Source organism: Myodes glareolus, chromosome X, assembly GCF_982192425.1.
Source record: "Myodes glareolus chromosome X, mMyoGla1.1, whole genome shotgun sequence".
Classification (NCBI taxonomy): domain Eukaryota; kingdom Metazoa; phylum Chordata; class Mammalia; order Rodentia; family Cricetidae; genus Myodes; species Myodes glareolus.
Window position 1 is genome coordinate 6543638 of NC_142053.1, and position 15184 is coordinate 6558821.

General features: G+C 37.3%; 1 protein-coding gene across 4 annotated transcripts in view; it reads right to left on the reverse strand.

Annotated features, from left to right (window-relative positions):
• Aff2 (ALF transcription elongation factor 2) overlaps positions 1-15184 on the reverse strand; it is a 536897-nt gene that overhangs the window by 120117 nt on the left and 401596 nt on the right. For all 4 annotated transcript variants that reach the window (XM_085684655.2, XM_048457673.3, XM_085684654.2 and 1 more), the window contains exon 7: positions 1494-1590. In XM_085684655.2, the coding sequence (XP_085540781.1) occupies positions 1494-1590 (97 nt within the window). The remainder of the gene's footprint in view (positions 1-1493; positions 1591-15184) is intronic.

A 15184-nucleotide genomic window follows, 5' to 3' on the forward strand; every position in this document is an offset into this window, starting at 1 on the left:
GCAAAGTTATCTCAGAAACTAAGATGATACCACTTCTTAACATAATACAAAAAATAATCCTATGACTTACAAGGCAAAGTGTATTTATATATTCACATAGAGAGGAAATAAATGTGAAAAATTTACTCTCAGTTATTGCTACATTCTCATCTAAACATTTCCATTAAAATTTAAGGTTGCAGCGGTCAAAATCAATGATGTTGAATTTTTGCTTTGCTTTTGATTTGTTTACAAATGTGATGCTTTTGTTATTGGCATAGTAAATGTAGAAAGCAGAAATGACAGACATTGGAAATGAAGTGTGTGTTTCACATTTGTTATGAAGCTCACACGACAGATGACTGCTTGTACTTGGTAAATGCACAGCAAGCACCTTGGAAACAGTTGTCAGTTTGTGAGCGCACAGTTAGTAATTTCCTTGCATTTGTTCTTGATAGGCCACTAAACTTGCAATTATGCAATATTTTATATCATCAAAACTGCCTTCTGCACTCCATATTTGGTGGCATAACAACCAGAAGAATTAACCTTTTGGAAACTGTACAGGGATCATTTATATTATACACCATTGCTGGTACTTATAATGTTATTTTACTTGCTAAAACCAAGAAGTTCAGTCTCACCTGAAATAATATTTAAAAAAGAGTGTAGTCCTTTTATCTGGGGAGATAGTATTGGAAATGCTTGTAGTATAGAACAGAAGAAATCAAGGACAACTGAAAGCTCTTGCTAAATGCACGTTGCTGCAGCATTCATTCCCAATTCCACTGTGTATCTTGGAGAAGAAAATGGACCAGTCACATTTACACCAAAATTAACGACTTTAAATGCTAAGCTTCACTCTGGAGTCATCCAATGGACATGACATGACATCCAAATACAGCAAGTAGTTCAAAACACATAGAGATGATACTCTCTATTGCTCATTGATAAACAATATTTGTGCATAGAAAATAGAGAGATAGAAGACGTGATTTAACCAGATTCTTGGAATTTGGCCGGATTCTCTGAATGTGGCTGGCCCGAAGTCTTTCTGAAAAGCCATTGACTATGATACTGGGACTTGTTTCCTCTGCATATACTGGATTTTGGGGATCCAGTCTGTTTGGATACTCACCTGCCTGGACCTGGAGGGAGGGGGGAGGAACTTGAACTTCCCACAGGGCAGGAAACCCTGACTGCCCTAAGGGATGAAGAGGGAGGAGGAGAGGGAGTGGGGGGAGTGGAAGGGTGGTGGGAGGAGGGGCGGAAATGGAAACTTTTATAATTTAATAAAATTACTTAAAAAAAAAAGAAATTGGTTTTGAAGAACACAACATCTACTTTAGTATAACTTTAATGAAAGTGGCAGTTAATTTCACCTGTTCCCAAACACTGATCACCTTTGTTTCTTTCTCTTCCTGCAAAGGAAAGAGGTTGTGTTTATGAAAGCCAACATATTCCCTTGTGGTTCCCCATTTTAGGCCTAATGCAAAGCTCTAAGCTCCTCCTACCTGATAGAGCTCGTTGGCTGTGCATTGAGTGGTCAAGGTCTTGACAGGCTCAAGATCATCTTCATCACTGCTCAGCTTCAAGTCATCCTCAAGCATCCTGAAAGAAATCAGAGTAGTATCTGTGTTACAAAAAATCTTGTCTAAATTATTCTCAGTTCCATCTTGCAATAAGAATAAAACTATTATTACTATAATCTCACAGCTGCAATTCTGTCAAAAGTGCGGAGGGAACCAAGATTCTTTCAGCTAATTGGATATCTGAGTTCTTTTAGTTATGTCATACACTGCATACATATCTTCTTTATCTTACCCTAAATCAGGGGAGGAAAAAATGATTTCTCCATCTCCAGAGATGGCAGGAGTTTATATATTTTGACTATTAAAGGTATGATAAATGTTCTAGTCAATCATTATCTGGCGATGGGGGATTGCATCTCTATAGGATGTTTTTCTGACTCTTCCAAGGAGGAAGGCAGGCATGATAACAGTGCTAGGATTCTGTGGGGGCTCTTGGGTTAGACTGCTGGGGCTCTCTGTATGAGAGAGGTTGAGTGTGCTGGGTAGTTAATTCACTGACAACAAAAGAACAGAGCAAGAAATGGCTAGTCATTAACTTTTTGCTATATTATCCATCTCTTGCAGTAAAATTTGATCCACAAGATTTAAACTCATGTTGTGCATAAGAAATTGTTTTTTCCTAAAGCAAGGCATCTGAAAAATATGAGCGGTCTAGACTTTGGTAATGAATGGGCACTTTCAAGACTGTTTGGTGGCCACACAACGTCTTTAGTTTTGACAGAAGTATTTATTTGTGTGTTATCTCTCCCTACAATCCAGTTATAACAGGAAGAGAAGCTTATTTCCTTAAAATTTCAGCCACAGAGGCTTTAAAGACCAATTTGTATTCATCTTTTAATTGATTAATTATGAGTTTAGACCTCAATAGAATGCAAGTGGAAGGATTCTCAACCATTCTGGACCAGTTCCCGACTCTCAGGCATGATGCTTTGTTCTTTTTTTTTTCTTCTTTTCTTTTCTTTTCTTTTCTTTTCTTTTCTTTCCTTTCCTTTCCTTTCCTTTCCTTTCCTTTCCTTTCCTTTCCTTTTCTTTTCTTTTCTTTTCTTTTCTTTTCTTTTCTTTTCTGTTCTGCCCTGTTCTTTCCTGTTCTTCTTTCTTCCTGGGTTAGCATCAAGCTTAACTCTAAATCCAAAATTCTTTTCCTCAACTCTGGAAATCATATACTGTGCCCTTGCATGGCTCACTCAGACATTATTCCCTCTACAAAAGTTTTCTATAAAGAATAACCATTACAAAGAATCTGTTTCCTCTGTCAGTTCCCTAAACTGTGTCTGATGACAGCACAGTTTGTCACGGCGCTTCCCTCATTACCACCAGTCCTTAACTCTCATGTGGGTGACAGGGCACACTTGATTCACTTCCATCTTCTTTAGAGCATGTTTCCAAATAGGACAGAGTCCACCAGCTTCATTTTGTATACAAGGAAGGAAAGTTTCAGATAGGTGAACTATTTACTCAAGGTCACACAGATAGTACAACATCCATGCTTAAACTCCCATTTCTGAATTCACATCTGTATTATGTATCTATGAGAAGGAAGAGAGAGAGGGAAATGCAGCTTCTAGTTTGATTTAGCATGGAATGTTGTTTTAGGGGTCTTGTTCAAGTGTTGCAAAGGGCTTCACATCACAGTGAGAATGCAATAATTCTCCAAAGAAACCATAGCTCCCCCACTCCCATACTCAACCACGTAAGCCCAGAATGCAGATGTTAAGGTCAAAACAACAACAATTGATATAAAGAATGATTGATGAAGACAATTATTTGAGTTAGTTTTAGATAAACTAATTTTACATGGTTTATGACTGTACTGTAAACAACTAATAGCTTTTTTGAAGATCTTAGAAGAAAAAATATGTATCTTGATATTTCTTTTGAAGTTTTGAGTTTATAGTTCTAAACAAGTAGTTCTTTACAATGCATTCCAGGAAATGAAGCCTGTATATTGGATCACTTTTACAAGCTACAGAATCAAAATATTTTTAAATTATCTGTGTTTCCAATTGTAAATTGTTCTTCTCTGTGTGTTCATGTGTATATGTATGTGTCAAGGTGGTCAGCACAATAAATGACACAAGATTCATCCATTTATAGTGGTTATTTTTATGAGTCAAGTAAAGTGCTAAGTATTTGATCTGGGTCACAGAATTTAACATCCACAAGGAGTCTATGATGGAAATCTGTTGCTAGCAATGCTTTCTAAATGAGCTTTATAGATGTTATAAAATGTGCTTATGACTACACAAGTAGAAGTCATGAAGACAAATTTGGGACCCAAACCATCTGCAGACACAATTTAGGAGTACATGTTTTCCTAGAGGACACAAATTATAAAATATGGTACATGAAATCATATCAGCAATAAGAACAAAATGAGCTCACAAATGACATTAACATGAAATGACTACTGGCTAATCATAGGCTCTGACATTTCGTGGAATCATTATGACCTCTGAGCCACATGTGCATCACTCATTTTCCAATGGGCTAGACTTTGGTTGTGAGCACTGGAATCACAACTGGAGCTAATGGTGAAAATACTCCACAAAATCATATAATGGATCTAGGCAATTATTCATTTGGAAAGATGGTGAGAAAAATAATAGGAATTATTAATATTATAAAGTTTCTATAAAGGAAAGCTTCTGTATTCCTGCACTTCTACCATTTGAATTTGCTGAATAATCTGCGGGCAAACAATGGTCATTCAGGAAATTTCTAATAGTATCTCAAAAGTGGATCTACAAATGAGGGCATGATTTTTAAGGTTACTTTCCTTCACATAGAATGAGCAAATTTGGGCAGAAGTACAAATTTAGGTTATTTTACTTCCTAGACAATTGTCTATGATTTTACCATGGAAATAAAATAGTCTCTAATTTATAATTCTGAAAATGGTCAGCTATCGATACCATTCTGTTCTTTCAGAAAATCCTGCAGGTTTGAAGTTATTCTATGCTTTCCAATGTCTTCTACCTGCTTGTCTTATGGATGTTGGGTATTCTCACAGTCCTGAATGGGGCTGTTCACTCAGCTCCCCTTCCCTGAGTGAGGATGTTCACTCAGGTTTTAAAGTTTCAGCTAAAGTTAAGAGCCAGAGCCTCTGGACCATTTAACTATTTTTGGGTCTTCCGATTACTTAGATTGTCATTGCCATCCTGAATATGCAGAGCTGATGGCAATCAGAGTAAGATCCAGATAGCTTCAGTTGCATTTCACAGCTGGGCTTTGGAGTAATTGTATAATCCAAAGAGTCAAGGGATACTTGAAGACTTATGCCTTCTCATCAGAGTCTTCCTGTATACCATCTTCTAGAATAGTAATTTGGCTTACTATTTAAAAGACCTTTCTTCTTAACAAGCAAACAGAAAGGAATGTGATATAAGCAGTTTAATATTACTTAGGAAATTGTATATTTGTCATACTTAGTGGTCTGTATTCTACGTAACACTAACGTGTTGGTTGGTAGAGAGATAGGTAGCTAATTAAGAAGTGGCAATATTTTTCAGAATATCAAGTTTCCCAGGGTAACTTTTCCTGAGGCTTTCACCAATATCTTACAAGGAGCTTCATCTAATTTTTGAGATTTTAAATTTCCTGAGACTTTCCCTGATATCTTACAAGGAGTTTCATCTAATTTCTGAGATTTTAAATTATGTTTCTGATTCAATGATTATCTCACTGGGAATCTTCAGCTTGAGAATCATAACAATTGGTCATTGGTTTGAAAACTTGTATTATATTCTATGGGAATCTCCAAAAATCTACCAAGTGGGGACAAGTGCCTCAAACAAGACCCACAGCCTGTGTCTGTGCCAGACACAGACAAAGTAGATCTTGCACCTACTATGTGCATATAGACACAGGAAAGATGGTATTGAATAGTTTAGCTTATGGCTTGCTACAAATTTCAGAAAATAGGTAACTTCAAATATTTTGGTGGTTTAGCATAAGAATAAAGAGTTTTCTCCTAGAGGCTATCTAGTCCAGACCTCTCTATGTCTCTGTACTGAGCATGAGTCATGAACATGTTGTTAAATGGGTAGGAGAAAAAATAGCATTTCATAGCACAGGAAAATTATATGGAAATTAGATTTCAGTTTTTAAAAGTACAATTTTATTGGCACACAACCATCCCATTCATTACGTATTGGTTCTAGCTGCTTAGATGTCACAATGGTCAAGCTGACTAGTTGCAACAAAGATGAAAACAAGTAATATTTGCCTTTGTTGAAAAAAATGTTTTCTGATCTTCCATGTAAAGTCAGTGTTTTTCAAATTTTTAAGGGAAAAATCATTCCTATGCCAAATGAAATCTTCTGTGGAATTCCAAGTAAAAATAGATAAAAACAGGACTTCCTTAGATAACCTCAGAGATAAGTAGAACATGTTTAAAGCAAGTTCATTTAGTAAAGTTTTATTTTATGGAGATAATATAGCTTTATATGTACTTCATAAAATTTATTCAGAAAACTCGACTTTGTTATTTCAGTTCCCTGGACCTCGGTTTACTCTTTTGCTCAATGAGGATAAAATATGTGTCTCAGAGATTTAGTTACTATTGATGATATGTATACCAGGATGCCTGAAAAGCAGTGGCTGTACTCATCCTTTTCTAAGTATAGGAGTCTTTATATCTATCCTGTTACATTAGCCAAAGTCAGTAGTATGAAATCTGACATGAATGACTGCTGTTGTGTACCAAAATGTCATCTCATGAGCCTTGAAGTTTCTTAAAACTGATTACATAAATTCAGAATAAGTTCAAATTTCCTGCTCTATGGTCATTATTTCAAATCTGACTTTCATCTTACTGCTATTTTTCTTTGGGTTGCATAATTTTCTACCAGTTATCATGCAAATATAAACTGCCCAAAAGCCATGTAGATTGCTTCAAGATCTTTCAGGGTTCTTTCTTCTCTTCCTTCTCTCCTGTCCTCTTTTCTTCTTTCGTTTAGTTTTCTTCTCCTTCCCCTTCTTCTATTCTTTCTCCTTTTTCTTTTTCTTTCTCCTTCTCCTCATCTTCCTTTTCTTCCTATCCATACTCAAGAAAGCATCGAAATTGGGACTTCCTGAGAGACGATCTATTAGATTTGTGCAGATTTGAAAAAAAATAGTATGGGATAATGTTGAAAGGAACAATAATCTCTTTTATTAACTCTGATTTGAGAATTTAATATGGTTACTGCATTATAAGGAGCCCTTCCAACTCATTCTCCACAACCTTGAAAATCTATGACCTCTTTTTCTTTAATTAGTATTTTTAGACAGACATATATACTCCCCTCACACACACACAACGTGCTGAGTCTTTTAAGTGATGTTTATTTGTATATGTGTTTAGAGCTGACCACTTGGTATTAGATAACTGAATAGGGAAATCATCCTTGAGGAGGACTGATTCTCCTTCTCTCAGAAGTCATTAATTGCCTGCAAGTCTTCATCTAGAGGTGGGCCTTGTGAGATTTCCTCATCCAAGTAGGGGTGTCAAACATTGGGTTTCTAGGCATCAATCATCATACTCAACACCACTGTTCTAGGAACTTTTAGTCCAAGCACTGCACTGTCTGTAGTTTGGAAACAGACTAGGCAGGTTTATTCTTGATTGAAAAGACAGATTTCATGCCAAGAAGCCATCACTTTGTGGTTATCCTTCTTAGCTTTTCTTAAGTTTCTAAGAGCTCCCAAAGCTGATTAGAGAGAAGAAACCTTTGTGCATACCTCCAAAGTACCCCATGATCAGAAGGTACTTCATTACTCATCTCTCCAGATCAGCTTCTAATTACTAAAGGATTAAGTGAAGAGCTCCTTTGTGGAGCTGGCCCATTAATCTCCACCTAACACTCCTCAAAACAGCTGAAGTATTTAAGTGTTGTTAAGGGCACTACAACTCAGGTATGCTTAAAGCCACTTCGCCTTAAATTAAACTCATTGGTAGTTAGGACCAATACTTTAGTTGTATCTGCAAATTCTAAGACACTGATAACTGAGTACTTTAACTTGGAATGCTTCTAGAGAAAGGCTACAGATAAGAGCTATTTACTGACATCAATATAGCAGGTAGAATTTATTTTATGTTGATGCACAAAGAATTTACATTTTATTTCTGATTGTGTAAGTGAAAGATTCAGAATTGACTATGTATGTCCAACGAAATATTGGTAGCAGTGTTGCTCAGTTGTTTATAAAATTCTATGTGATTTCTGGTGCCAATAAAAGTGACTATATTTCAAAGTAGAAGGAGGTGAATTGCCTCATAACCTCCATTGACAGTGTTTCAACTCTATACAGTGACTCAGCTGGCATATGTTGCCTATGCCATGTATACATTTCAGCAGTGAATATTTTTAACGTACACACTATTTTTTAATGTGCATGCATACACGACAAGTTAAGATCAAGAATGAGTCTTGGCTGATCACCCTGGTAAAGCCACAAAGAATATTTTCACATTTAAACTTGTTACTACTTACATGGTGAAAGATAGGAAGAAATGCCAAAGTTTCCTGTTCCTTTTAGATTCTTGGTTCCATACACCAAAAGGGGTATGTTAAAATCCAAGTGGCTCTGAGAAAACGTCAGGGTTACAGGATAGTCTGTAGCTGGGCTCTTCTGAATTTGAGCTCAGCAGAACTTTATGCTGCATTTCTTCTACTCTACAAGGACAGGACAGTCTTTGTACTTCCAGAGAATCTGGAAAGCAATAGAAACTGTCTTATGGTAGTCTCCCACAGGAGAGAAGAAGGCAAGTGGGAGATGGCCCTGAAGTACACACCATGTTTATCTCCACTCTCTGGGAAGGATCACTAGGTGTTCCAATGAGATTCAGACTGACTGCAGCTCAAGTTGCTGACTATATGGCCTGTTTGTATACCTGCAGTCTTCATGGTTGCATAGTAAACATGTTTCCCACATCACCAAACATCTTCGTCAGTTGGTAACTATCTCTTACAGGACCTCCCTTGCAGATTCTTATGCCAGGCTGGACATATTATTTATAATTTTTTCAGGGCAAATGTAATAACCACATTTAAGTTCTGGCAAATGCTGGTAATATTGTTACTATAAAGGAAACAAAAGCTAGCATATTTATTTCTATGTTAGGCATGATATTTGTGACCTAAGATGACTCACATCTTAGTTTGTCATGCAGCACTCCTTCAAGTCCGAGGGTCCATACTGGCAGAAACTAGCCACTGTTTATAACCTTAGATTACCAAATTTTCTTTCTATAAAAGTACTTCACTGGTACTGCGACTTCTGAATGCAGTCAAGCATTGGGCTTATATGAAAGAAGCCTTTTCTTCAGTCAGATAGGCCCCAGTTCAAATACTTACTACTCAATTCACTTTGTTCAAATCCCTTGAACTCTTGAGTGCCTCTGTGAACTGGAAAGCATGATATACCACCTTATAGGATTGTTGCAACTATTAAACGATATCAAATACGTATCACAAAAGAATCAGCCAAATCCTTACCATTTGTTATGATTATTGACTCAAAGTTTTTAGGTCTAAATTATAGTGAATACATCAATAAAAGTCTATTTAGAAATATGGGAAATTAGAAGAATGGGATTCATGTTAAGATAAAACTGAATGAAGAACTGTACCATTTCACACTATTGCACATCAGAAACCTATGCAAATCATTATTCACACAAAAGAAAACTTTATAATATTATTTTTCCAGATCTTTCAATTTTAAAAAGTTTAAATCTATTCAAAATGCAACTGAACTTTATACCACACAATATTAATCAACCAGATTCCAGAAATACAGAGTTTGATGATTTTTTGTTTTGTTTTGTTTTGTTTTTAAAAGTAAAATGTGCACTTAATTATTTTTTATAAAATAATATATTATTACTCATTTGGAAATTTCACATCATGCACCCTGATCACACTCCCTTGCCAGGCCTCCCAGATCCACCTCCCTACCCTTGTGACCCCCCCCCCCACAAAAAAAGGAAGAGGAAGAAACAAACAGAAAGACCAATTTTTTGTTGACCATATTCTCACTGGTTAATGGCTAATATCCCAGTGACTATCCCCTTAAAGAAAAAAACTGAGTTCTTGCACACCTACATCCCAGCCAGGAGACACCAATTTTGGTCTGTATTGCCACCAGAGACCATGCTGAGGTCTGTGGCATGTGCTGACACTGGAGATCATATGAATGTCCCTGGTCTGTGTTGTTGTCAGACGCCATGATATTTTTCCTTTTCTTGTTTTTTTTTAAAATTTTTAGTATAACTTAGCAGAATCTTCCCTTCCCTTCCTTCCCTCCACTCCTCTCAGACCCACCTACCTTCTCTCTTCCCCTATATCCATCCATTCTCTGTTTCCCTTTAGAAACAAACAGGCATCCCAAGGCTATCAACTGAACATGGCATAGTAAGATACAATAAGACTACACACATACCCTCATAACAAAGGCTGGACAAGGTAACCTAAGTAGGAGGGAAAGGGTCCCAAGAGCATACAGAAGAGTTAGAGATGTCCCATTCCCACTATTAGGGTTCCACAAAAAAAAAAAGCTAACAACCAAAGCACATATGCAGAAGACCTAGTGCAGGCCTATGCAGGATCTTAATGTTTATTCTTATGATATATAATGCCATCAGCCAGTAAAGGGATAAAAACCATGCAGTCACATAAAGAGATTGTAAACTTATTTAATAAAGGTCCAAAACCTTTCCTGATCCCCTCTTTTTGAAAAATGAGATCAAGAAAGAAAGTTTCATTCTAGGCAAGGAATTTGTAACAGTAAAATATGAATCTAAGCATAGGTTTTAATCAATTATGTTCATACTTATATTAATCTTGAATGTATATTTTGAAACAAAATTAGAAATCCTACTGTTTTGAAAAGTAAGAATAATGCTGAATTATTGACTAAAAAAAGAACACAGATTAATATAAACCATTGGTACTATTTTTTTCCTTTCTTTCTTTCTTTCTTTCTTTCTTTCTTTCTTTTTTTTTTGGCTTTTTGAGATAGGGTTTCTCTGTAGCTTTGGAACCTGTTGTGGAACTAGCTCTTGTAGACCAAGATGGCCTCGAACTCACGGAGATCCACCTGCCTCTGCCTCCCGAGTGCTGGAGTTAAAGGCATGCAATACCACCACCCGGCTTTGGTACGACTTTTCTAATAATTACATCAGTTTATGTTTTTATGCTTTGTATAGTCTAGAGAATGGTCTACCACAACCATGTATTTTATTTTAAATTAATGGAAGCAAGATATAGTGAAAATGACAATATACAGTAAAACATCACCAAATTAATATTTACAGCATCTAGCACAACTCAACTAAAGAAGCCCTGTTAAAACTACCGAATTGTTATTGTGAAACTTATTTTTTAAGCATAAGGTCCTCTGTATCCTCTCTGATGTGTGATTCCCCTCTGTATGCTGTGAATATCTAATAAAGAAAACTATCTTGGGCCTGGGCAGGGCAGAATAGAGGTAGACGGGAAAACCTAAACAGAATGCTGGGAGAAAGAAGACAGAGTTAGGAGATACCATGGAGCCACTGGAAGAGAAAGACACAGCTGCCAGTCAAAACCTTGCCTGTAGGCCACAAGCCTCGTGGTAAAAAAATAAAATAATGGAAATGGGTTATCCAAACATATAAGAGCTACTTAGCAATATGCTTAAGTAATTGACCTAGCAGTGATTTAAATAATATAGTTTCTGAGTGGTTATTTTGGGAGTCTGGGTGGCTGGAAACGAACAAGTGTCCTCCTTACAACACCTCTCTATGGACGTATAGTCAATAGTGTTTTACTTATCATCATCATCATCATCATCATCATCATCATCATCGTTTAGTACTTCTAACTTAGGTAATATGGAACATAGAAAATAATAGCATCTAAAAGGATCAGAAAGGGAGAGCAAATTAGTTTTTGCCCCTTAATCTGTTTTTAGCATTGTAGTTGGAAAGTGTAAACAAAATCAAGTATACCCAGGGCTCAGTGGGGGCAGAAATAAGAACAGAGGAACAAGCATAGAACAAAGAAGTCTAGAAGAGAAGGAATATTCTATCTCATTTAGAGAAAAATGGGCTAGGAGATGCTGGGCAGACACAGCAGGCATTAAAATCCAGCATAGTCTACATCTTTTTGCCTGCTGAAAACAAGATCCTCCCTCTATAATACCAAATTCCAGAGAGACTGGTGAAAATGAAGCAGTTCTTGCTATACATTGAAAGGAACATCAGCACAGGGAAAAAACAGAAATGCCTAGTGTGCTGATTTAATACAAGACAGTGTAGTGTTTTAAAATCCCCTTATTATGAGGAATTTCTGATCTCTTTTTTCGTCTGCTGGTCCTTGCCCCATTCCCAAGTTCTCCATCCAGTTTGATTAGGATGCAACAATTTAATGAATAATTTGGCCTTGAGACTGCTACTTTTTCTGATTGTGTGCTCAGTCACATAGCATGCTGCCTGTAACATCCTAACTATTAGAGTTCTGAGACCAGCAGGTGCCAGCTCTCAGCTATGGGAGAAGGAGGAGCCTAGTGCCTTCTGCAACTCTGAAGAACTCTAAAAGCACCTCATACTGAAAATGAACCACAACAATTTATTCCTTACATGTCCAAGCGAGCTGATACTTTTTTTCCTAGCTGTTGCTTCTTCACACTGTGGATTGTCTAGCATCTAGTAATCTATCCTTTGGTTTCAAGATGGGATCTGTGTTTTCTCAAGAATTGTCCCTGGGATGCTGCAAAAACAGATGAGTCTTAACTTGGGTCAGGTCAATCACTTGATCAAAGGACCACTCCTTGGCAGGCAGGCTCACCTGAATCCATGCTAAAGAAATAGGTGGGAAAAGAAATTCCTTGAATTAGGGACTCAGAGGTTTATTGAGACCAATACCCCCCCACACATCATTTGTCACAACAATAATTCACTGTTACTAGAGACTTTAGAAAGTCCATATACACTGGGTGAGTTTGGAGAGAAAATAAATGGGAATGTACAGTAAAGAAAGAAGAACTGTCAGAATTTTTTTTTTCCAAAGGTAGCTTGCCTGCCAAGGACCAATGTTCCATAACTTTCCTACCTTCAATTTCCCCATCTTACAAATATTTTTTGTAGCTATTTCAATCTCCCTAACCTCATAAAACTTTCGTTTACACTAAGACTCTGATACCTTCTCATGCCCTAAGGCATCTGGCACCTTCTCTTCCTTCATTTCCTTCACACCTATTTTTTTTTTTTTATAAATTGCACAAGACTATGAGGTTAAGCAACCATTCAATGGTGAAAAAACACATTCACTACCTTCATTAGGATAAAAACTAAGTGAATTACCCTCTCTTGGTGTTCTTGCTAGCCCAGTTTGGGTTAAGACACACTGTTTTTGCGAAAAGAAAAGGTGAGGCTAAGCTTAAAATGGCAAACAAGTTTAAACAGTTTTGAGGTACTGCATGTGAATGAAAAAAATCTTAATGGCATAAGAAGCCATAGTTATCATTTCCATTTTCAAAAACAATCAACCATTAAAATATCCACCCATTCTATTGACACTCATGATTATCTACAAGGTTTATAAATACAGAGGTACTGGGAAATAAAATTGAAAATTTGATCACATTGTTATAACAAAGAATTGTTTCACGAGGGGCTCCACAATGTCTATGCATATATTTTCCTAAGTAACAATCTAAGGCATTTCCTCAAGAGAATTCAACAGTTATGTTGAAGCACTTGGCTGCAAGGCCAATCTTGCATGAACTGTAATACAGAAGAATTTTCTGAACATTTTGAGTAATGGGACTGAAATAATTTAATGGCTCTTTCTATACATGTTAAATGAGTTGCATGATATACTATGCTTTTGCTGAAGGCTTGTTTACACTATAAATTGTAGTACATGGCACAATCACATTGAGGTAGAAAGCAGCCATGTAGAGTCATTCTGGCCATCTCTCTCTAAATTTCACCTCAGTGTACATGAATTATCTATGACTCATTAATACAATCAAAGTTTGTCTAGTAGCCCTGCTATGCTGAAGGTAAGACTAACTTCTCACCATTACCACTGAACCCTAAAAAAAGACTGCCCAGATTATCTTAGAGAACAGTGGATCCATCAGAAAGGTTCAGAAGATGAGTGGTGCTGAGGTAAGGAGTGGCCACTAATGTTGTAGGGATTCTTTGGGCTGGTAAAAACAATGGAGTTGGACAATGGTGCTGGTTCATACTGTGTGAATAGATTAAGCAGAACACTGAATTATAAATCCAATAAAAATTCAAATGGTGAATTTTATAGTGTTGCATATCAAAAAGACTGCTTGTAAAATTCTGAATCCCAGCTGGGCAGTGGTACGGGAAGTCCTTCTGTCTATGTGTTGCTTTTATTGGTTAATAAATAAAGAAATTGCTTTAAGCCTATAGCAGGGCAGAACAGAGCGAGGCAGGGAAAATTAAACTGAGTGCTGGGAGAAAGGAGGTGGAGTCAAGGAGACAACATGTAGCCTCACTGGACACAGGCGCTAGATGGAACTTTATCTGATAAGCAACAGCCATGTAGCAATACACAGATTAATAGAAAAGGGTTAACCAAAGGTATAAGAGCTATCTAGCAATATGCTTAAGCTATTGGCCAAGCAGTGATTTAAATAGTATAGTTTCTATGTGATTATTTCAGGGCTGAGCAGCCAGAAACAAACAAGCGGCCTCTGCCTACAACAGGCCAGTGTGGGGGAGAGCTAAGATGTCAACTAATACCTTCCAGCTACAATGTCCCTAATCACTCTTTTTGCTGCCCTGAGTGACAGAGATTGACAGATAGTCTCAGATGCACTCTGCCATCTACAGAGAAAAGCTAAAAAGCTACTTTGCCCACGTAATCCCTTTCTCTACTTTTTTCTTCTTTTAACACATTGAAACTGCAACTGATGAAGCTACCACAAGCCTTACTGTGGGAACAACAACAACAACAACAAAACCTTTGTCCTTTTGGAGTGAGACAAAGCATTGCATTAATATACAGCTGTCTGGATGACGTGTGGAGCAAGCCAGGATCTCATCCACAGAGACTACTTTACCCTTCTTGAATTCAGAATTTTCAGACCCGAGGCTAATGGTGAAAGAAAGTTATCTGATCACCGGCCCCTTCTTGGTAGCACAAATTTCCCATGCCTATGCCCGATGAGCCCTACAGGCGGCCTATGTTTAATAGGGACTGACAATGTAGATGAGTTACTATAATTGGGCCACAGGACTGAAGAAAGAAACCCCACATTTTAGCAGTTCACAGAGAAGTGGGGCGAGGATATGGATTTGGTGGTTGCAACATGGGATTCACAAAGCACAAGTGAAACAGTGATGTATCTATGTCAAAACAGGAAAAGGTATCAGTCTGCCTGATCTCAGGTGTAGAGTCCACAGGGTGCCTAATGTTCTATCTGCTAATTCATTTTCCAGACTGTGACACATGGGGTTAGGTTGCCGAACTCCTAGGAGGGCCCAGCATGGACAGTACAGCACCTACACAATTGCAAATGTGAGTCCACAAATCCCATTTAAATTGACTTCTCTTGAGTTGAGAGATCATTTTCCTTTAACCCTGCCCTAATTATCTATCCTCTAACCT